Raw genomic sequence first — 22,479 nt, forward strand, 5'->3', positions numbered from 1 at the left:
TCTCTCCGGAAACTCTGTAACCGAGATAGGCCTGGACAGCCTCTCCCTGGACAATGCTGGGCTAGGCAGGGTTCTGGCAATCACTCCTTCGGAGTTTTCCTTGTCTTGCCATTAGTTCCTGTAGCCTTACTCTCCTGGGCATGAGCATGGTCTCACATGGCTCACATACATACCTGCAGCTGTTCAAGAGGCCATTGTGATAAAACTAATTTTTGTAACATACATTCATCACTTTATAGTAGCTCTTTATCATGCCTCTTGGGGACAAAGAATTCTAAGTAAAAGGGGGAAGTTTTCATGATTCATTTTTTAATATTAAAAGAGGCTGATCTACTTTCTCAGAAAAAGTGAACATCACTGTCCTGGGTCGACCATGCACATCTGTTGTGATATTCCACAAAAAAGGCTAAAATACAATTGATTAGAATTCCGCGAATCATATTCCAGGTCCCACATCACCTTACTTGATGTTGGAGTGTTTCCACAGTTTCGTGGTTTCCTGATTTAAGACCTCGGATGGCTAATTACATCCACTTTGGATTTGACAAAACTCGGTTACTAAAGGTAATCTCAACTCTATTCAAAGCTCTTGGGGGTCTCTAAAGCAAAGGAAATAAGGAGGGGGAACGATAAATTAACGTTTCTAGAAGCAGTATAAGTTTTGAGGTTGGAACTTAGAGACAGCAGAATTTCAGAGAGAACGCCCGTTTAGGATCTTTGGAAACGGCTAGAGCATTTGTGGAGGGATTGATAATCCCCCGGGGCAGTCCCCAGGATGCAAACCGCGCTGTTGTGATGTGAGATAAAGCAGACTCAAGCCACATTAGAAAGGGTTTTAAACACCAGGCTGAGGCTTCAGAACTTTCTTCCGCGAGCATGGGGAGCCATCGAAGGTTCTCAGCAGGTGAGTGGCATGACCAGATTGGCCCCCGCAATGATGATCAACGTTGTAATTTCTCTGGCGCCCTCCTCCGCCCTCAGCCCGCCGCTCCGGCCGGCTTCCCGGTAGGTGGTGGCGGAGCTGTCGGGCAACGCCAGCACCGACCGCGTCGCGCCGAAGCGGCGCGGGTGGATGCCACCGGGTGCCGGCCGGGGCCGCCGAGCCGCCGCCGGGCGCTGCACCTGGGCCCGGCCCGGCCGCCGATTGGACGGCTCGGGGTGACCCGGCTGTATCGCGAGACGAGATTGGCAGCGGCGGGGCCGCATGTGCCCCCGCGCTGGCTTTGTACGCGGAGCCGCCTGCCGGTCCTTTAACAATGGGCGGCGCGAGCGCCCCGGCGCTGGGCCCGAGCTGAGGCCGGCGCTTCGCGGCCGACTGTCCGCATCATGAGCGGGGCCGGCGTCCCATGCACGCCGGCGGGGCTGGGGCTGTGAGGGCCGCGGTTCCGGGTAAGGGAGGTCGCCGTGGGGACCGGCAGGCCTGTGCTGGGCGCGGGACACCGGACCCGCCCGGCCCGGCCTTTTGTTCGCCTCTGTGGGGCCGCGCGATCCTGTGCGCTGCTCCCGGAGAGGAGGAAGCGGCCTGGGTGCGCGCCCGCCCCGGCGGGACCTCGGGGAGGCCCCCCCGACCCGGTGGAACGAGCGCCCGGGCGACCGCAGCCGGGACCCGGAGCCAGGCGGGCATTCGCCTGTCGGTTTGTCCGCGGGAGGTTTTTTCAGGGGGTCTGCGACTGGTATCAGCGTCTCGGCCCTCTGGGGCTGACGGGAGGATTCGAACCCGGGACGCGGGGAGCCTTCAGCCGAGCCTCCGCCTCTAGCTTCCCTTGCGCGCACCCGAGGCCGCGCTTTGGCAACTCGAGCCCAAGTTGGTCCCCTTTGCCCGGCACCCAGGCCGGCTGTTCTCAGCGTGAGCCTACTCCTCCTGACGGGGTAGGTCGGGCCTTACGCGCCGCGTCGGGGAATTGGTTTGGATCGGTACTCGCTTTAGGTCGAGTCAGGTGAAGAGGCACAGCCACACCAGGTGACCTGAGGTCACACCCCTCGGGGAGGGGGCGCGGAGGGTTATGTGGAGGGTGCTGGCCGTGACCGCGTCTGGGGTGTGTCTTACAGACTGAAGTTGCCGCGTCTGGCCAGGCGCGCCGCCCGGTCCCATGGAGCTGGAGGGACAGTGGTGGCGGGGACAGCTGGCCGCAGACATTCATCAAGCGCTTCGATACAAGGTAACCCCGATCCGCAACTTTTCCTTGTAGTGTTTTGTGCCAGTTAGTATAAATCGCGGCTCCCTGGGAAGTGCGGTCAGTAGTTTCCAGACCAGAAAGGGCGTGTTTGCTTGTTTGCTCGAGGTTAATTAACTTCTTAGTTTCTTCCCTTGGATGTATCAGAAGAACCTGCAACTTAAATGAGGAAGGGGATGGGGCGCGATCTTTGGGAGAGGGAAGGTGGAACAGGACTTTGATATTGTGTTTAAACAGATAATGTGTGCTCCCTTTTTATTGGGCAGAGTAACCCTCCTTGTTCTGTAGTTGCTGTTGGTTTAGGCTGTTAAGTCACATCTGTACATCAAGTCCCTGGCCTGTCCACTAACTTACTTTAAGTAAGGCTTTGGACAAGTTACTTAATTTTCGTATTTCCCAATTTCCTCATCTGTAGAATGAATAATAATAAACGTGCCTTGTGGGGGCGGAGATTGCGAGATTAAATGAATTTATTCTGTACACGTGCTTTAGAACAGTGCTTGGTATATAGAAGCACTGAACCCTAACTGTTATTTTCCCTTAGACCCTCAGATTTATGGCCTGTTCAAAATGCCTTAGGGTAGGAGTTAACTGCTCCCTCCAGCTAATGTAAAGCAGAAAGTAGACTTAATATATTTAATAGATGTTGGTGGGAGGAATACAATTTTCTGGCACAATGCAAAGTCTGCGTGTTGTTGCTCTTAAGTACAATTTTACTCGGTCACATCTCAGTTTAAGGGGTTATCTCTGCCTCTTTGATAACCAGAAGAGAGACCAGATCCAAAACTATCCCTAAGCTGACTCATTTTCACCAAGGATGGGGAGAGCCATTTGTTATGTATAGAAAATGAGAGAGAAGCAAAACAACTAATAAAAGGGTTGCTGACTGTTGGAGTTGAGAGATCCTGAGATGATAATGAACTTGTATCTTGATTTTTTTTTTTTAAACCAGGTTAACTAGATTAGAAAACCTAATTCTGACTTTCATTGTTACAATTGTACCCTTTTCTAAGGTTTGAGATTTCAAAATGCTACTTATTAATTCTGACATTCAGCTTCCTAGGTGGACTAAATACATCTCAGCCCCCTAAGAGGTTTTTCCTACCACAAAAAGATCTCAACTGTGGAAAGGTTCTCTGGAATGTTAGGAAGAGAGTTTCCGGTTTTCCATTTTGAAAATTGTCCATATACTTTTGTTGTTTTTTTTTTTTTTAAAGATGTGGTCTTTTAGTTTTAAATGTTCTCCTTTTCTAAGTGTCAACTCTTTTTAGTCCTCTGGTATGCGGTGAAATTAATTATTTGATGTTAATGATACTTTTATTTAGTGACATAAAACTCAAAAGATTTTTTTAAAAAAATTGTATTTATTTATTTGAGAGAGAGAAAGTGAGTGAGAAAGAGAAGGAGCAAGCGAGAGGGACAGGGAAAGGGAGAAGCAGAGTTCTTGCTGAGCAGGGAGCCCAATGTGGGGTTCAATCCCAGAACCCCCAGATAATGACCTGAGCTGAAGGCAGATGCTTAACTAACTGAGCCACACAGGTGCCCCTCAAAAGATTTTTCTTAATGGATTTCCATGGTTTTTGATTATTTTATGTGTAATTTTAAATCCTGAATGATTTCCTGAATTAATTTTGTCAGTTGAGGTTGGAAGTGGATTCCAACCCCCTCCCTCCCCACAGTTGAATACTTTTTGTGTGTAAGGCTCTGGGGAGAATTGAAGGAATAGAACACAACCCTGTTAAAGCTGCTTATGAACTATCAGAGGATGAGATAGCACAGAGTCTGAGGGAATGCCACTGAAAATTACCTTGGGCCACCTGTAGCCACCTGTGGCATGCTACCCTGGGTTGTCTTTATTTTATCTTTAAGCACTGTGTAAGTCACATTTGACACAATGGACACACTTTTTGAATAATTTATGTTAATCAGTAAAACTTGAACATCGTGGAACTGGAAAGAACCCTGACTGTTGTACACTGAAGTCAGGGAAAGTTAAACTGAACTTTTCTCATGAAAAACAATACATGTTAATTCCAGGCTGTTAAATTAGGTGATTGCTTATTTATCTATTCAACACTTTCGAGTACCTGCAGTATACAAGTGCTATGCCAGGTGTTAAAATGGTATAGTGAATGAGACAGACATAATCTGCCTTTGCAGAGTCTAATCTATAACTCCGAGCGTCTCAATTTAGATCTTCCTTTGGGCAGATGCCATTCAGACACTATGGATGGTATTCTGCGTGTAGATCCAAGGTGTATGGAGGAATAATTGCTTTGATCAGCATTATATCTATTAGAGAAGGGTAAAAATGATGACAAATGGAAATTTTCTTCAATCCCCAAAAGCCAGCTATATTGTTTTTGTAAAATATAATTACACTCCCCCCCAAAAAAACCTTCAAAGCAGCTGTCTTCTTACACCCCCTTGTCTTCTCCTCCGTCTTCTTGTTTTTCTGTATATATTAGTTCTTTAGGATGCTTAGGAAGTATTTTCAGGAGCCTGTATGACAGATGGGAACAATGCTAGCTTGTGAGAAACATTCAGAAAATATCCCACAGAGTTGTATTTACATTTGTAAATATTCCTTCTATGCCTTTATTTCTATCCTGGCTGGACAGTATTCTGTTCTGGGGAAGGGATGGCATTTGGGGTGGGGAACTGACTAGTACTTGAGACTGGAGAGGTAGATGACAAGTCCAGGTCTCGGTGCTTCAGGCCTATGGGATTCCGAGAAGCAGAGAGGGAAAAGAGTGTAAAATTCTGGAGGGTCAGGAATAGATTTTAGAAAAACCTTGTAAGCTGAGAGAAGCATAGGTCATTTTCTCATGCTTGCCTAATTGCAGGCAGTGCCTGGACAAGGAGAACTAAATCTGACAGCCAGCTGGTAAACTTGTACTTTACCATTTAAAATGACATAAAGAGAATGCATTAGTTAAAAATCTCCTGTTGGTCTTTGGTGTTCTTGCCTTTGTTTTGTCCATATTTATTAAAGATAATATAGTGAAAAAGTCCACCAATACGGTGTTTTCCAGCAGTGTTACCCAGTGAGCTTTAAGACCTTGTTAAGGCCTCTTTTAAAGAAAGCCTACTGTGGCTTTGTTTTTTCCCCAGCACTCGGTCCCCTGAGCTGGGTTAGATCTTCTATCTCCGTGTTCCTGTAATACCCTGTGATTACTATATATCCTAATCATCTCTGTATCTTGGTTTACCTGCTCAGGAGTGTTTTCCAGCTTTTATCCCTGGGGTTAACACAATATCTGCTACATAAATGGTACTCAATAAATGTCATGTGATGACAGCAAAGAAAGATGGAAGTTTAAAACTGTAACTCATTTACACCATTCTAAAGATCTGCAGAGATGGGGAAAGAGAAGATCCTGGGAGCTGCATGAGAAATCAGCATGTTCCTTTTTATTTGGGGAAATTAATACTTTTTCTCTTCAAAGAATCAAGCAAGCCTAAGCCAGTGGTTTTTGTTTTTGTTTTTGTTTTCCTAAATAGCATTTACTTATGCTATCTAGGAAAATTTGTACACATATACAAAAATTTAAAATGGACTATTCGTTTATCTCCCAAGCAACTCTTTAATATTACTTAGAAATTTTAAGTGATAAATGCATATGGTTAAAAAAAAATTCAGATAGTATAAGGTTTAAAATGAGCTTTCCCAACCCTCACTGTTTTCTGATCCCCTAAGGTTATCACCATTGTTTTTTTCCTGAAAAGCTATCTAGTAAAGTAGTATATATGCAATATTTTTTGTTGATACAAGAGGTCAGAATATATATTCACTGTTCTGTACCATCCTTCCATCCCAACATCATTCAACTCATTTTCTTTGTTTTTCTCCATATCAACACATTTAGATCAACTGCCCTTTATTTTAATGTCTACATTGAATTGATGTCTGGTGGTTTATCAGTTCTCTGTTGTTGAATGCCAGACTTTTTTTTAATTGCACTTTTTTTTTGAGATAATTGTAGATTTTTTGAGATGATTGTAGATTTACAGTTGTAAGAAATGATACAGAGAGATCCTCTAAAACCTTAACGCAGTTTCCCTCAGTGGTACATCTTACAAAGTTTTAGTAGGATAATTACACAACCAGGATATTAACATTGATATAGTCAAGATACAGAATATATTTTTTTATCACAACAATCTCTTATGTTATGATTTATAGTCACGACCTTTTCTCTCCCACCTTATTCTCCCCTTAACCTCTGCCAACAACTAATTTGTGCTTAATGTCCATAATTTTGTCCTTTTAAGAATGTTATATGTTAGAGTATGTGACCTGGGATTGGCTGTATACACTCAGCAATAAATCCCTGGAGATTATTGGACATCAGGCTTTCCCCACTATTTTGCTATTAAAAACAATGTTGCAAAGGACCTCCTTCGCAACATGTAGGGTTAATTATGTAGGGTTAATTGCTAGGTTGAAAGGTATTTGCAATCTTCATTTTAAAAAATTTATATTATCTAATTGCTCTCCAGAAGGTTATGTCAGTTGTCAACCTGACCTGTTGGATACATGGTAGTTTCTATTTCCACTCTTGATAGCATAAGCAAGAGTTAATAAAATATAATCTGGGAAGTGAAAAACTATGTAATTCTTTACTTTAGAAAGAGAGAAGCTGTCTTATTTTATATGTTTTTGGCCGTATTTAATTTTCCTATAAACTGTTCGTAGATGTTCCCTTTTCCTTATAGATGTGTAAGATTTTTCTAAATAATAAAGAAATTAACTCTGTCCTGTGTGTTAGAAACATTTATTAAATTCATCTATTCTCCTGATTTGAAATGCCATTGTTACAAAATCAATTTTTTTATCCAAGAAAAAGGAGTGTTTTTGCATGTATACAAGTCTTCCTACTCCTTCAGAATTTTAATGTTACCTTCACAGAGTGCTAAAATACTAATACTTTTTCTAGGTGTTTTAATTTTTGTAGTTACTTTATATGGAATATTCTATTTTTTAGCCAGTTAATATACAAACAGGCCGTTCGTTGGTTTTGTTTTTGTTTTTAAGATTTGATTTATTGGACAGAGAAAGCACAAGCAGGGAGAGTGGCAGGCAGAAGGAGAGGGAAAAGCAGACTCTCCGCTGAGCAGGGAGCCTGATGCTGGGATCATGACCTGAGCCGAAGGCACTCCCAGGCTATTGATTTTTTAAAATATTAATTTTGTAAACAACCATCTTACTGAATACTAACCGTTTACTTTTTCTGTTGGTTTTTCTTGGATATAAATTCTATCATCTAAAAAATAATTTATTCCTATAAGTGACTTTTGATTCTCTTTTTTCATTCATTATACCTTTTCTTTCTTTTTTCTATTTGGATTAGTATTCACAGGATAGTGTGAAGTAATATCGCAATAGCAGGCACTAGAATGCTAATCCTTCTATTGCTTTATCTCCAAGTGAGATGCTGGCTCTTAAATTTGAGATTTTTTTTTTTTTAACATTTTTTAACATTTCTTCCTTCATCTGCTATTATTTCTCCCAGGGTCACCTTTGTCCAGATGCTATCTTGGCATCTATCAAGATGATTGTGAATATTCATGTGTGATTTTTTAAATTATGATTTATAGTAATAGATTTCCTGATATCAAACCATCTTTGCATTCCTGGGATGTACTACAATTGATGTATTCTTTGGATATACTATTAAATTACATTGGTATTTTATACCTTATTAAGTTAGATATAAAACTTCTGTTTTTGTTTGTTTATTATAAAATGTCCAAAACATAAAACTTTAAACATTTTTAAGTGTACAGTTCAGTGACTTTAGGTACATTTACATTCTGCTCCTTTAACCACTCTCCATCTTCAGAACTTTTTCAGCTTCTTAAACTAAAATACATTTTGTTTATCCGTTCATATATTGATGGATTGTTTGTTTCCACCTTTTGGCTTTTGTGAATAATGCTGCTGTCAATATATGTACAAATATCTAAGTCCCTGCCTTCAGTTCTTCTTGGTATGTACCTAAAAGTGGAATTGCTGGATCATATAGTTATTCTGTGTTTAATTTTTCTGAGGAATTACAATACCATTGTTCAGTGGCTGTACAATTTTATATTCCCACCATAACACAAGGCTTCCAGTTTTTCAGATTCTTGTCAACACTTGTTAAATTTTGTTGTCTGTTTTTGTGGTTTTTGTTTTGTTGAGAGAAAGAAAGGACTAGAGGGAGAGGGAAAGAGAGAATCTCAAGCAGGCTTCACACCTAGCGTGGAGAACAGTGCTCTTGCTGGAATATATCTGTTCTGTAATGCTCCATCTCCCAGATCATGACCTGAGCCAAAATCAAGAGTCAGATGCTTAACCAACTGAACCACCCAGCCACCCCTGTGTTTTTTTGATAATAGCAATCCCAGGGGTACCTGTGTGGCTCAGTGGGTTAATGCCTCTGCCTTCAGCTCAGGTCGGGAGTGAGCCCTGCATGGGGCTCTCTGCCTACTTGTGATCTGTCTGTCAAATAAGTAAATAAAATCTTAAAAAAAAAAGCAATCCCAGTGGGTGTGAAATATTATCTCATAATGGTTTTGATTTACACTTCTCTAATGATTAGTCATGTTGAACATCTTTATATGTGCTTATTGGCCATTTATATATCTTCTTTGGAGGAATGTTTATTCAGGTCTTTTACCCATTTTTAAACAAGTTGTTTTTGTTGTTAGATTGCATGTATAAAAGAATTCTTTATATAATCTGGATATTAACCTCTTGCCTGAATCTGATCTGCAAATATTTTTCCCATCCTGTGAATTGCCTTCTCCCTCTGTTGAGAAGAGTGAACTTTGATACACAAGAGGTTTTAATTTTGATGAAGTCTCATTTATCTTTTTTTGCCTGTGCTTTTGGGATCATATCTGTGTAACTTCCTGCTGTTGTGATAGCTATTGGGTTTAGTTTTAGTATTATGCTGATATCATGAAATAATTTAGAATCTGTCATTCTCTATGCGGTGGAAATTATTTAGTAGTGTAGAAAATTTCTACTTTAAAAAAATGGGTTCATATAATTCTGAGGTTGAACAGCAATTGGGGAAAATTTTTAGGTATATGAAAAAGTAAATGGCAAAGGAGAGCATCATAAAACTGCTGAAAGGAAAGCATGCTTAGAAGGTACTAGTGGATGAATACTAGTCTGTACCTTCCACACCTCTGCAAGTGTAATATAGTGACATACCAGGAACATATTCACTTCTTGTTACCTTCTGACCCAAAGCTTTGAGCTTTCTGGAGGGGGTGTATATGTGTTGTGTGGTTGGGATTTTGGTGAGGATGTTTTTCGGAAAATACCTGGTAGGGAAAACAGGATACAAAAATCTTGCTGGAATATATCCATTCCATAATGTAAGAAACACAATTTGTCACCTCGAAGATGGTTAAAAATGAAGGGGGAAAGTTTGGTTTTAAATTTTAAACTCAGTGCTGTTAATTAGTACTATTCATTATCCTTCCAATCACCTTTTCCTATTTGTGTTTCTTTCAAGAGAAGTGTTTTAGGCTCTTGTTAACACTAATATATTGGGTGGCGGGGGGGGAGTTGTCTTTGCATTGTGCGGGTACTACTCCTATAGGCTTTGTTAGATTAAATGTTGTTCCTCTTGATATAGGAGCTGAAGTTGCCTTCCTACAAAGGTCAGTCCCCTCAACTAAGTCTCAGAAGGTATTTTGCTGACCTGATTGCCATTGTGAGCAATCGCTTCACCCTCTGCCCTTCTGCCCGACATCTTGCTGTCTATTTGCTGGACTTATTTATGGATCGATATGACATCTCCATCCAGCAGCTGCATTTAGTTGCACTTTCCTGTCTGCTTTTAGCAAGTAAGTATGAATCTCATCTATATGTCTGGAAATTTCCGTTGTTTATAATAAAGTAAATTTATGTAGCGCTCAGTGAAATATCACCAAATTCCATTCATTCCAGTTTACTAGTATCAGAAAGTTTATGTTGAAAGTGCTTCCTGGCATAATAATTTTTAACTAGACACTAAAAAATGGCTCTGAAGTCTTTTGAAAACATGTTCTTAAGCCCTACATCCTGAAGATTCTGCTACAAACGTCTACCCGACTCTAGATCTACTGACTCAGAATCTGTATCATGGGCTTGAGTTCCAAAGGTGATTCTGATGTACTTATCCAACTGAGAACCATTGTCTGAAAGTTATCAACCAGGATAAACTGTGTCCCACAAGAAATAGTTGGCTATGGTTGAAGACAGTTTTGGTTGTCATCACAACCTGGGAGGATGCTGCTAGGATCTAGTGGGTAGAGGGCTGGGATGCTACTAAATATCTACAGTGTACAGGACAGCCCCCAATAAAGAATTACTGGCCCCAAATGCCCATGGAACTAGGTTGAGAAACTCTGTTTAAAAGGTATTATACTCTTGTATTGTTAGAATACCTTCTACTGACTGCATAATGACTTGGCTTAATGAACTAAAGGTTCACAACAACTGCTATAAATGGGAAGGATTTTGCTTCTGCAGTAGGCACCGTGCCATGGTCGGCTGCAGGTAGAATCTGATATCAAACCATATTTGTTACCTGATGCAGAATGTACTGGTAGGTCTTTTGGTGCCTCTTTCTTTTAGCTTCTTCCTATAAATCATTTCATTCTTAGAACCTTGACCAAAGAGAAGGAGGGTGAGTAAAGCAATTGAAATTGGGTTTTTCCTAATAATGTGAGAAAGATTGTATTTGATATTGAAGTTGGAATTCATTACTTTTTATATTACTTATGATATTATAATAGGAATGTAAACTCCACTTTAAGGTAAGATGTAGAAATTCTTAGTGCCTTCATCTCTAAGCCCCACTTGAGGGTTTGGGATCTTTTGTGGCTGCTGTCTAAGGAACATTCCACCTATACCCTGCCACCAGCGTTCTAGAACAACTTTGTTCTTTGACTGCAAGTAAACCTAAAACCAAATGCAGGCCTGTGTAATCATTTCTAGTACTGATTTCTTTTCAGATTTTCTTTTTCTTCCCTTATTATTCCTTTGAGCTGATGACCTTGACTACTGATTTTGTCTCCTTGGAGGTCTTTTTTAAGTTACTTCAAACCCTTTGTGGACCTGGCTGAATATAAACAAACATATAAATGACCCCCACTCTCTGTGGATTAAGGTAGAAACTCCTTCGTGTACCATTTAGAACCTTTCATCTGGATCCAGCTCCCTTTCTAGTCTTACCTTCCCACCCTATTCCCATGCACCTTGAGCCAAAGTCTCACCAGAATACCATCTATTTCCCGAAAATCTGTACTTCTCCTTTAATCTGTTGTCCTCTAGGATTCAGACACATCACCTGTTCTTCTCACCTCTACCCAGAAAGCTGGAGAGGTAATACTTGTATTTATAATTAACCTTTAGCCTTTAATTAGAGTGTCATTCTCATAAACAATCTCATGTACAATTCTGTATGTGTTTCATCTGTGAAGCTCTCTGTGGTTTCACAGTTTGCACAGGACTAGAAAAACCCATACTTTACATATTGGATGTGTGAGAATCCACAAATGGAATGGTTTCTTGTTATCCTACAGAATGTTAGTTTATAATAGGATCAGTTTAGAGTACAGAGACACCGGAAATAAATACACAAGTTAGGTTATTTTAAAAACTTCAGATCATTAGTGAAAAATTATTTTTGCCTGTTGTGGCCATATTGTGCTTTTTTCCACTGCCAAGCCCATCTGCTCTATGCCTGAGATTCTTAAAAGTGTGGTGCAGACCAAGTGGGAGATTCTTGCTGGTGGACTGTGAAATTATGAATGCGGTAGTCAGTTCATGGACCAACTTTTATTTGTGACTAAAGTTTATTTACTGGTACCTTATCAGACAAATTAGGGGATGCTAAACTAGATACTCATAAACTACATGTTATTGCCAAAGTCCACTGGGGACTCTAGTCAGATAATCTAATAGGATTCTGGCCACCACACAGTGCTTGGTATTGGTGCCAAGTTTCTGCAGTTTATATAATTTGGGGGAAGGATACTTTACCTTGTACACCATCTTAGGTTGATTGGAATGGACTTTTCACCTGTTCTTGTTTTTTCTTTTTAATTGTTAAAGATTATGATCAGTTTATTTTATTGAATAAAGATTATTATTTTATTTTATTGAAGATGATTTTGCACATTTTCCAGAGACTAGGCTTTAGGATTTGTATTTGTTGCGGTTCAGATATGACTTGTTGATCAGTTATTACTGAAAGAGTCCAATACCTCCTCCCTTTGTTCTACTGAAACCCCTTAACCTCTCTTTTCCTGAGAGAGAACTGTTTTTCCATTGTTCCTTTTTCACTGGAGAATGGAAGAGTATGAGGTAGGTGTGCCCCAGCGTCTCAGCCCCTGCAGGTAGGCAGTAGGCAAGAGTTCAGGCTGTCAGAGTTTTAAGTTCTAGGCCCATGTTGGGTATAGAGATTACTTAAAAATAAAATCTTTATTTAAAAAAAAAAAAAAAGTTAAAGCTATCAGCTCTGTGCTTGGGTTAGGTAATCAAAGCGGCTGATGCTTAGTAGTTGGCACAATTTCTCCTGCCTCTGCTCTGTTTTACTACAACAAAAATACTTAACATGCTTCTAAACTGGTAGCCTGTTTTCAGTATCTGATATCTGTTTTTAATTTGTGGAGTACATTCTAGTGCTTTTTATATTTTTATACTCTTCTTACCTTTGGCAGCTCTCCAGTTAGGTTTCATAAACTTTATTTAAGTATAATGCTTCTCTCCTCCCAGAATGATTGAACTTTGTATGTCCTTCTCCAGCTGCTACCTGCTTTAGGATGGGCAGCCTGTTGTGTAAAAGTGAAGAACAGCTTACAGCTGACAGGACTAGGTGACAGCTGGATTCCACTTGTTAAGTAGGATGGAAGGCTACTTGGTCAGTAGTCTGGCCAAAGATGAAGCACAGCTTGTGAGTTCCAGGTAATATGCATACCCAGCTGCCTGTGTCTGCACTGTAGGAAATCGGAAGAAAGCGCCTACAGACTGTCCCTGATTGGAGAGGGGTACGCAGTGCTTTAGAGTAAGGATTACAGTGATGAATTTCCTAGGTTTGTATCTCTTGTCAGCAATATGAATTTCAGTAACCCTTAAGTCTGAAGTTACCTGTCCATAAAATGAAAATAAAGACATTTAACTGACAAAATTATTGCGCAGATCAAGTGGGTAAGATGTTTAAAACCACATAGGAAATTTAAACATAAAAGTCAACATCGTAATGATTAATTTTTCCATAAACTGTTCTATAATCTTTAATATGGCTCCCTAGCCCTAAAGATTCTGGCTCTTTCCAGAAAAAGTCTCAGATTATCCTGGGAAATTCTGAAATTCCAACTCTTTGCCATGTATACCCTGACTTCCCTTGGCTTCTGTGATCAGCACTGAATTTGTGGAGAACGTGGAAGCAGTCTTAGAGATAAGGCTTTTGATAATTTGCTCAAGGTCTTGTGTAACTAAGAAATGATCTCAGAATCAAGATGAAGCCAAAAGTAAGATTATAGACTGTTAGTAGTAAAAATCTGTGATAAGTGATTGTTTCTCCTTACTTACCAATAATGGGTTCACAGAGCTTTTTATTTTATTAACTAAAGGTGAAAATTTTATCTTTGTTGATTTGATTTACGTCTCAGGTTTTAACGAGAATAGAACCTTCCCCACTCTACCCTGCCACGAATTGTCTTCCTGTTCCTTAGCTGTTTTTCTGTTAGATTGGTAGTCTTACAAATTTGTGAACATTCTTAGCTATATTAAGGATGACTTTTTTCCTACTCAGTACTAACAGAATCAAATGTGGATTAGCTGAGTGTACAGTGTGACATTTGATCCTTGCCCTTCTGCCACATACCTGCCATTCACTGGTGGCTTTGAAAATGTGCTGGTTTCCATGGCTGATCTGAGCATTTCCTATAAAGGAAAGAAAGTCTGAGGTTTTGTTTCTGTGGCGTCTAATTCTTTATTTTCTGGGAAGCAGATGTGAATTTCCTGTGCCTTTAGTTCCTGTTTGAGGCCTTTATCAATATAATCACATGGCTTCTGGTATTTCCTTTCAATGGAAGAAACTGATCTTTGTGATCTGTATGTGGTATTGCAGATAAGTTGATTTAAATACCCATGCACATGGCTTTCAGCACAACAAAACTATGGATATAAAAGCAGGTACTCACTGACACTGTCACACATTTTGAGATCCTTCAGTTTCCGTGATTCTGAGTATTTATATCACTGTATGTAATGAAAAAGTTCCCCAAAAAAACCTAAACCTGAATAAAATCCCAAGTATGGTTATTTATGTAATTCAAGGTTATTTTTAACTTTGCGTGTTAAGTTGCAAAGGCTTTCACACTTGTAATACCCAAGTACTTTATAAATACAGAAACCGCATATATGTTTAATAATATGGACGTCTTACCTATTTTGATAGTTGTTGTTCCCATATAACCCAGTGCAATACTTTGATCTAGAAGTACAGATTTGGGAATTCAAACATAAGTCTTCCTTTTTGGCTTCCATTTTTTATTTGGTTCAGCTTATTTGACCTTACATGAATTGACCAATCTCACTATCTTGGTTTTTTGAACTTTGAAATTGGTCATACACAATTTTGTTTTCAATGTTGAAAGTTTCAGGGACATAATATGGAACATTCTTGATCCTTGAATTAAACAGTGAATTATGGTGTATTAATTTCTTTAAAGGAACTTCAAGGATGATATAAATAAACAGTTTTTACGATATTCCTTTGAAGTATATTGCTAGTGTTACTGCTATTGCACAAATGGCAGGGCACTTACTTTAAGAGCCTTAATGATTCATCCAGAGGGATTGTACTGAATTCCTAGGACGTCGTCCACTCTGACATTGAGAACAGTGGTTCCTTCCCTATATCTTTATGCAGTGATGATTGCTGGATGACTATGTCCTAAAGACCATGTCAGGGCTTTTGTCTATATTAAGTATATCATATTGGAAAAACTTGGGAAATTCTTCTCTATGTGATTTGAAGTGGGAAGGGCTATCTAGATTCTTTAAAATCTGAATTGTGTATTTTTTTTTTAAATCAACTCCTACCCACAGCAATATTTGGTGTTCAGAGTAGTTTAGATCTAAAGAAGGTCAGAATTTCTGAGGTGGGAGAAAAATTCTCTTTGGGCCCCAGCTCTTCAAGTCATGAGCTTTGACTCTTCCTGTCATAGGAGACATAGCCTTCGACTCCACTTCTCCCACCCTCTGGGCAAAGATCCATGTAGTCAGCAGTGCTTTCCCCAGCCCTGAGGCAGGCTGATTTGAACAGCCCCAGTGGCTCCAATACACTGAACATCTGGCCCAAGGGCCACTACTGTTTGTTGTAGTACCTCCAATGTGTGATATAAACCCAGCCCTTCTAGAAGAGAAATTTCACAGGGAAGTTTGCCTTGCCTGGTTTCTACTGCTTTTGACAGTCTTTCTGGCTTTTCTCCAAAATATGTTTTTAATGGATAAAATAAAATCATAAGATTTCCAAGGAAACCATAAATATATTGAAAAAGTTATCAAAATAGTAAAACAAAAAAATTTTGCACAGTAATATGTAACATAGTCTAACAACTGTAATTTTGAGCAAGTATAAAAGCTATTGTGAGAAATCTATATGATTGTATTGCATACAATTAGAAATAATCGCAATATAATGACTGTTTTAAACTTTAACGTAAACTAGAACATAATACTAGAAGGTAGAAGGTTTTAGTTAATTTCCCTTCTTCTATGGACCACTATGGAATGAACCCAAAGAGACTTGAAGACAATTCCTTGGTTCTGTTGCTACATCTGGAAAACCATACTGGTACTTGATAGTTTGAATTTTCTCCAGTCCTAAGTTCTAGAGGTACCTAAAATGAATGATTTATGTATAGGAAAACTAAAGTGTAAGATGGTACAAAACCTATAGAAACAGTATTCTGGGGCTGAAGAGGAAATTCTATTCCTCAGCTATAAATATGGATGAGTATTTCCTGAAAGAAGTTAATGCCTTAGAATAATGAAGTTCAGCAATCTGATTGTCTACTTCTATTCTGCTTTCAGAAAGGGGATATGAAAGTAAATAAAAAGTATCTTCCCTTCCCTTTTTTGGTAACAGACTTAGCTAGGTTTCTGTTTTGAAATACCAAGAGGAGGTTTCTGTATGGAATGAGAAGGCTTATTGGAAATTCACCCAGTTTTTTTCTCCCACTGTCTCCCACAATTCTCTCCAGAATTGAGATTGTCTGGAAAAATATACCAAGATGAAACACTTGAAGCTTAGCTACTTTTAATTTCAGATAACTCAGTATTCTCAGATAACTTCAGATAATGAAGTTATCCTTTTCAGATAACTTCAGAAATTAAATTCTTTACCCTTCCTTCTATTCTAAAATAAACTAATTTTCTTCCACTGACCACTGCCTGCCCTCCCAATAGAAGTTTCCTGGAAATATTTGGCTAGTGAGATTTGAGAGAGTTCTTTTTTCATTGGCATGTAGGACTATTTTCATTATGTAGTGTGACAGATCAACATGTTTACATGTTCCATTTTTTTAGAGGAGGGGGACAGGCAGGGGATGGAGGCAGGAGGTGAGAAAACATGCAGGATATGAGAGCCAGAGTCCTAGCACAATTATGTCTGCCCAAGGTAGGAGAAAGAAAGTCTTTGCATCTAAATTTTTGCAGTGAGACAGCAAATCCCATTTAAGTAACTAGACCTATAATGATCACTTGTGTAACTTTCTCTCTCTCTCGTCCCCTTTCCTTCTAAGGCAAATTTGAAGAAAAAGAAGATAGTGTGCCTAAGCTGGAACAGCTCAACAGCCTGGGTTGTATGACTAATATGAATCTAGTATTAACAAAACAAAATTTGCTACACATGGAACTGTTACTATTAGAAACCTTTCAGTGGAACCTCTGCCTTCCAACAGCTGCCCATTTCATTGAGTATTATCTGTCCGAAGCAGTACACGAAACAGATCTTCATGATGGCTGGCCGATGATTTGCTTGGAAAAAACAAAACTCTACATGGCCAAGTATGCAGATTATTTCCTGGAAGTATCTTTGCAAGGTGAGTCATTGTGGATGCCAGTAGGTGACATGTGAGCTTGTGACTTGTGTATTCTGTTGCTTAAGTTCATTTTTGATGTCTCCACAGATTATGCCTTTCTAAATTATGCACCTTCTTTAGTAGCTGCTGCATGTGTGGCTTCTTCAAGGATTATACTTCGTCTTTCTCCAACGTGGCCTACAAGACTGCATCGTCTTACTGCTTACTCCTGGGATTTTTTAGTGCAGTGCATTGAACGGCTCTTGATGTAAGCCTCCTTAATCTCATGTTGGAGATTTCTCAGTATTTTTCTTCATGGATGAGAGGCCCTAAAAACAACTTCTCACTAACACGTAGCTTTTAGGACCCTGGCTCTGACTGTTGCTGCCGTGGGCAAGCCACTTTATGAGCAGTGTTTGGTGGAAAGCTGTACCTTGGCTGTTTTCCAGGGAGAGGTTGTCAGTGCTGTCATGATTCTGGGTACACGGTATATGCGCTTACGTGAGTGAGCCCAAACCCAGATGACTTCAGGCAAGTCTTGCCTTGGTCCTTTCCACATTTCTGAATTGTTGGGCCACCAGGGTGTCACCAAAGTGTTTATTGTGGATATATTTCTTTTTTTTTTTTTTGAATTTTTTTTTTTTAATTTATTTTTATTTGTTTATTTACAGCATAACAGTGTTTATTGTTTTGGCATCACACCCAGTGCTCCATGCAGTACGTGCCCTCCCTATTACCCGCCACCTGGTTCCTCAACCTCCCACCCCCCCCCACCCCCCTGCCGCCCCTTCATAGCCCTCTGGTTGTTTTTCAGAGTCCATAGTCTCTCATGGTTCATCTCCCCTTCCAGTTTCCCTCAACTCCCTCTCCTCAGCCCAAACCCAGATGACTTCAGGCAAGTCTTGCCTTGGTCCTTTCCACATTTCTGAATTGTTGGGCCACCAGGGTGTCACCAAAGTGTTTATTGTGGATATATTTCTTTTTTTTTTTTTAATTTTTTTTTTTAATTTATTTTTATTTGTTTATTTACAGCATAACAGTGTTTATTGTTTTGGCATCACACCCAGTGCTCCATGCAGTACGTGCCCTCCCTATTACCCGCCACCTGGTTCCTCAACCTCCCACCCCCCCCCACCCCCCTGCCGCCCCTTCATAGCCCTCTGGTTGTTTTTCAGAGTCCATAGTCTCTCATGGTTCATCTCCCCTTCCAGTTTCCCTCAACTCCCTCTCCTCTCCATCTCCCCATGTCCTCCATGTTATTTGTTATGCTCCACAAATAAGTGAGACCATATGATACTTGACTCTCTCTGCTTGACTTATTTCGCTCAGCATAATTTCTTCCAGTCCCGTCCATGTTGCTACAAAAGTTGGGTATTCGTCCTTTCTGATGGAGGCATAATACTCCATTGTGTATATGGACCACATCTTCCTTATCCATTCATCCGTTGAAGGGCATCTTGGTTCTTTCCACAGTTTGGCGACCGTAGCCATTGCTGCAATAAACATTGGGGTACAAATGGCCCTTCTTTTCACTACATCTGTATCTTTGGGGTAAATACCCAGCAGTGCAATTGCAGGGTCATAGGGAAGCTCTATTTTTAATTTCTTCAGGAATCTTGTGGATATATTTCTTAAGGAGGAAATAGGCCTCCAAGCTACTATCAGTGAGTTCCGAAGTTTTGTGCCAAAGGAAGGCGCTTTTCAGAAGGATAAGAGTGAGATCTCACCGTTGTCGGAATTATGGTTCCAGTGACTGCTACAGGCAGTGGGGCCGTCTGCCAAGTCAGCTGTTATTAACCATTTTCTCTCTCTCCCTGCAGCGCACATGATAATGATGTGAAAGAGGCGAACAAACAGAGAGGCCAGGCAGGGTCCCAGCCAGCGCAGCTGAGCGTGCTGCAGTCAGCCTCCCAGCCCTCTCGGCCAGTTCACTTCCAGCAGCCCCACTATCTCCACCAGGTGCACCACACCCCGCTACAGTATCGCCATCCTGTAGCTGAACAGCCGAGCTGCCCGCAGATTGGATCCACCACGCACACCTCATCTTACACACTACAGACGTGTCCTGCTGGCTTCCAATCCAGTGTGCAGGGCCTCGGGCACGTGCAGACTGGTGTTGGGATGTCCCTGGCCATACCAGTAGAAGTTAAGCCCTGTCTGAATGTTTCTTATAATCGAAGTTATCAGATCAATGAACATTACCCTTGCATCACTCCATGCTTTGAAAGGTGATTATGTGAAGGTAATTACTGACCCAGACTGTTCTGTGACTTGAAGCTTTGGGGCAAGCTTTTTGTAAACTTCTCTTCAGAAGGAAAGGGATCCAGATTATATCAGAACTCTTCAGAGATCAGCATCAGGAAGACCGACTGTCCCTTTCACTGCACCACGAGTACCTGTGAGGACTGAACAAACACTGTACACACTTTAACAGTATGCGTATCAAATCCTGTTAAAACACACCCCTGTGTGACAAAAATTTTCAAGCCCTGGCTGATGGTCCAAATATTTCAAAAGTATTCAATACAACAGAAAATTTGGACAGACTCTAAATCACCATTTTGAGATCTGACCTGTGGTGGGCTCTGGGCCTAACGTTAGCTTGTATTTCAGAGACTAATGTTTATCTGTGGACTTGCCAAATGGTCTTTTTATGAAGGAAAGTTACAGTATTAATTTTTTAAGAGGTCTTTTTTTTTTATTCTGCAGTTTTGAGTTACATTTTTGATCTACAAATGAATTTTTGACTGAGTTTAAACTCATGAATTGCTATGCTATACCAATCTGTGCAGTAAAAAAAAATTTTTTTTAGATGAGTCTGTATAACTTCCTATCACAATTTATAGGTATCTGGATTTATGTACTAAAATTAAGGGTGGAGTAGATCTCTTAAAATCATGGTCATAAGTTTTTGTTGTTTTTTGGCCCTAAGTGATCAACCTCAAATCTTTAGGATTAAAACACACTTAACTCAGGGAATTTGTACTACTTGGAAACACTTAACTGTAATGCAACATGCTTTGGGAATGTTATCGTATGAACTACCTTTATAACATAGGTTAAAATACTCTTGCTAGGATGTTTTCAGCTGAAAACATAATTGTAGCTTAGAATGAATGAAGTGGTTTCTGTCATTCATAATCCATATATAGGTTTTGCATTTCTCAGTGCAATCAATGATTTATACTCAGATTTGATGTTCCTCTAGAAGTTTTTTCAAGGGAAGGTGTAACTGTAAAATGTCAGTACTAGAATAAAGTCCTGTAGGTTTATTCTGAAGTGGAATGTGGCCAGGGTAGTTCTCAGGTTGTGCTAGAGCAGCACTTTGTTACATGGAGGACAAGTTTTATAAGCAGCCTTGCAATCCAGCCGGTCTGTGTATCAGCAAAGGAACCGAATACTAGATTACAGTAGCCACTTGCATTACTTGGGCTCCAGAACTGCCCTGAGACATTTCACTGTGTCGGCAATGAGTGAAAACAGCAATAATTAGTCATTACAGCAAGGGCAATTTGGGGGGAAAGAGTTTGGTGCAAATAAAAAGGAAAAAGAAAGCATTGTAATAACTGAAACTATACATTGTGCTCTTAATCTGTGGAAGAAGAGATTTGGTGGAGGGAAGCTTTCTGATTTAAAAATTAGTAAGGTGTGTCTTTTTGTTTGTGTTTTTTAAAAGATAGCACTTGAATAGAAGGGAAACTGCATGGCAGGTGTGTGACTGCCACAATATGCATTGAAGACAAACTTATTATAAGATGTTGTGGGTATGCAGCAGGAGTCTCCGTAATCACGCCAACGGCTTTTGTTGGGAAGGGAAGGGACTCAACGCAGTAGTGGACTGATCCAGATGGCTCCAGTGGGTAAATGTGGGTGGGTGGCGTCTGCCAGCATGAATTCCTAGAGAATGTCCTCCTTGAAAGAATGGTTAACTTTTATAATTAAAGTACATATGGCATGATGTGGATTTATTAGTCTGGTAGGTAAGAAACCACTCAGGTAAGAACACTCACTCGTGGCAGTTTTCAAGCCTGAAAATTGTTTTCTTCAAGTATCATCACTTTTCCTCTTTACAGAAAGGCTGCTTGCTAATTGGGTTTTGGTAGTTCTTACCTCAAGAGAACTTGAATTATTTGGGGGAAAGTGGGTTAAAAAGAGAATATATCTTTCACATTCACATGCAGAACCCAGCACCTGGAGTCCAATTTTCAGTATTTTAACTACCTCAATAATGCTATGAATGTAAGATACTGGGATAGAGATCCCAGCTTGAAACAACAACTGGTGCCTATGGTAATTTAATGTCTTGTCAAATGCTTTTATTGATTGGTTTAAATGTCATTCTTGTTATAGAAGAATATGCCTTTTTAAAAAGTTATAACACTTTCCCAGTTTGTATTTAAAAAAAAAAACAAAACTAAAGAACACTGGATTAATTTTTTTTTTGGGGGGGGTAGAATAAAATAATTAATTGGTTACTATTGCTGCATACCCAGGGTGGGGTGGGATGGGATGGTTGGAGAATCAGAACTATTTTTAAAACATTAGGTTTCAATATAAATACAACTCACAACTGCTAGCCTTGGGGGATGGGGTGGGGGGAGTTGTGTGGGTTTTGTTTTGTTTAATTTATTGGTTAGTCTTTAGGGTTTTTTGTTTTTGTTGGTTTTTTTTTGTTTTGTTTTTTGGTTTTTTGAGATTACTGGACCATCATTAAATGTGTACTGTGAAGAGATTAATGATATGTATAAAGGGCTTTACCAAAGTCCACTAAATAAACACTACTCAAGTACAGACTGCAAACCAAAATGTATCTGTGTTGTGACATTAATTACAAATAGTGAGTATGGTGCTAAATTCTACACCAATGGAATTAGATGAGTGCTATGCACTTAATTTTAAAATAAAACTAGTTTTCAGTAAAATGGCTTTAGTGTTTTGTTTTAATATATATTTGTAGCTTCAGTGAACCATGTCATCCTATTAGTCAGACTTGGAATCCTAATTATATTTACTAAAAGCTATCCAGATGGAGAGCATAACTGAAGTGGTAGGAAACTCTTGTCCATTGATTATGTAGTCATACTGAGCATCAAAGCCCATGAAGTATGTTGGACACAGCTTTTGGCCTTTTGAGAACAATTGCAGCTTCTGATTTATCAAACAACACATACTTCGGAAATTTGAGGTCTGATCTCAGAACAGTAGGGACACAAGATGGTTGAGG

General features: G+C 39.9%; 1 protein-coding gene across 3 annotated transcripts; it reads left to right on the plus strand.

Moving 5' to 3' along the window:
* The first annotated feature begins 1,236 nt into the window (after positions 1-1,236).
* CCNJ (cyclin J) lies at positions 1,237-21,740 on the plus strand. Of its 3 annotated transcripts, none has more exons than XM_046027842.1 (6): positions 1,237-1,389; positions 2,050-2,159; positions 9,812-10,022; positions 16,977-17,276; positions 17,364-17,523; positions 19,076-21,740. In XM_046027842.1, the coding sequence occupies exons 2-6, from the start codon at positions 2,091-2,093 to the stop codon at positions 19,485-19,487; spliced, it is 1,152 nt and encodes a 383-aa protein (XP_045883798.1). In that variant the 5' UTR covers positions 1,237-1,389; positions 2,050-2,090; the 3' UTR covers positions 19,488-21,740. The 3 variants fall into 3 exon arrangements, with proteins under 3 accessions (XP_045883798.1, XP_045883800.1, XP_045883799.1); XM_046027844.1 differs by lacking the exon at positions 1,237-1,389 and adding an exon at positions 1,405-1,960; XM_046027843.1 differs by lacking the exon at positions 1,237-1,389 and adding an exon at positions 1,405-1,869.
* The last annotated feature ends 739 nt before the right edge of the window (positions 21,741-22,479 follow it).

Source organism: Meles meles, chromosome 13, assembly GCF_922984935.1.
Source record: "Meles meles chromosome 13, mMelMel3.1 paternal haplotype, whole genome shotgun sequence".
NCBI lineage: Eukaryota > Metazoa > Chordata > Mammalia > Carnivora > Mustelidae > Meles > Meles meles.

What these genes read in the sequence shown, in the direction of transcription:
- CCNJ (XM_046027842.1), top strand. Translation starts at nt 2,091, where the DNA reads ATGGAGCTGGAGGGACAGTGGTGGCGGGGACAGCTGGCCGCAGACATT. An exon ending in TTCCTGTCTGCTTTTAGCAA is followed by an intron (nt 10,023 to 16,976) that starts GTAAGTATGAAT and finishes TTTCCTTCTAAG; the next exon opens with GCAAATTTGAAGAAAAAGAA. An exon ending in CCTGGAAGTATCTTTGCAAG is followed by an intron (nt 17,277 to 17,363) that starts GTGAGTCATTGT and finishes ATGTCTCCACAG; the next exon opens with ATTATGCCTTTCTAAATTAT.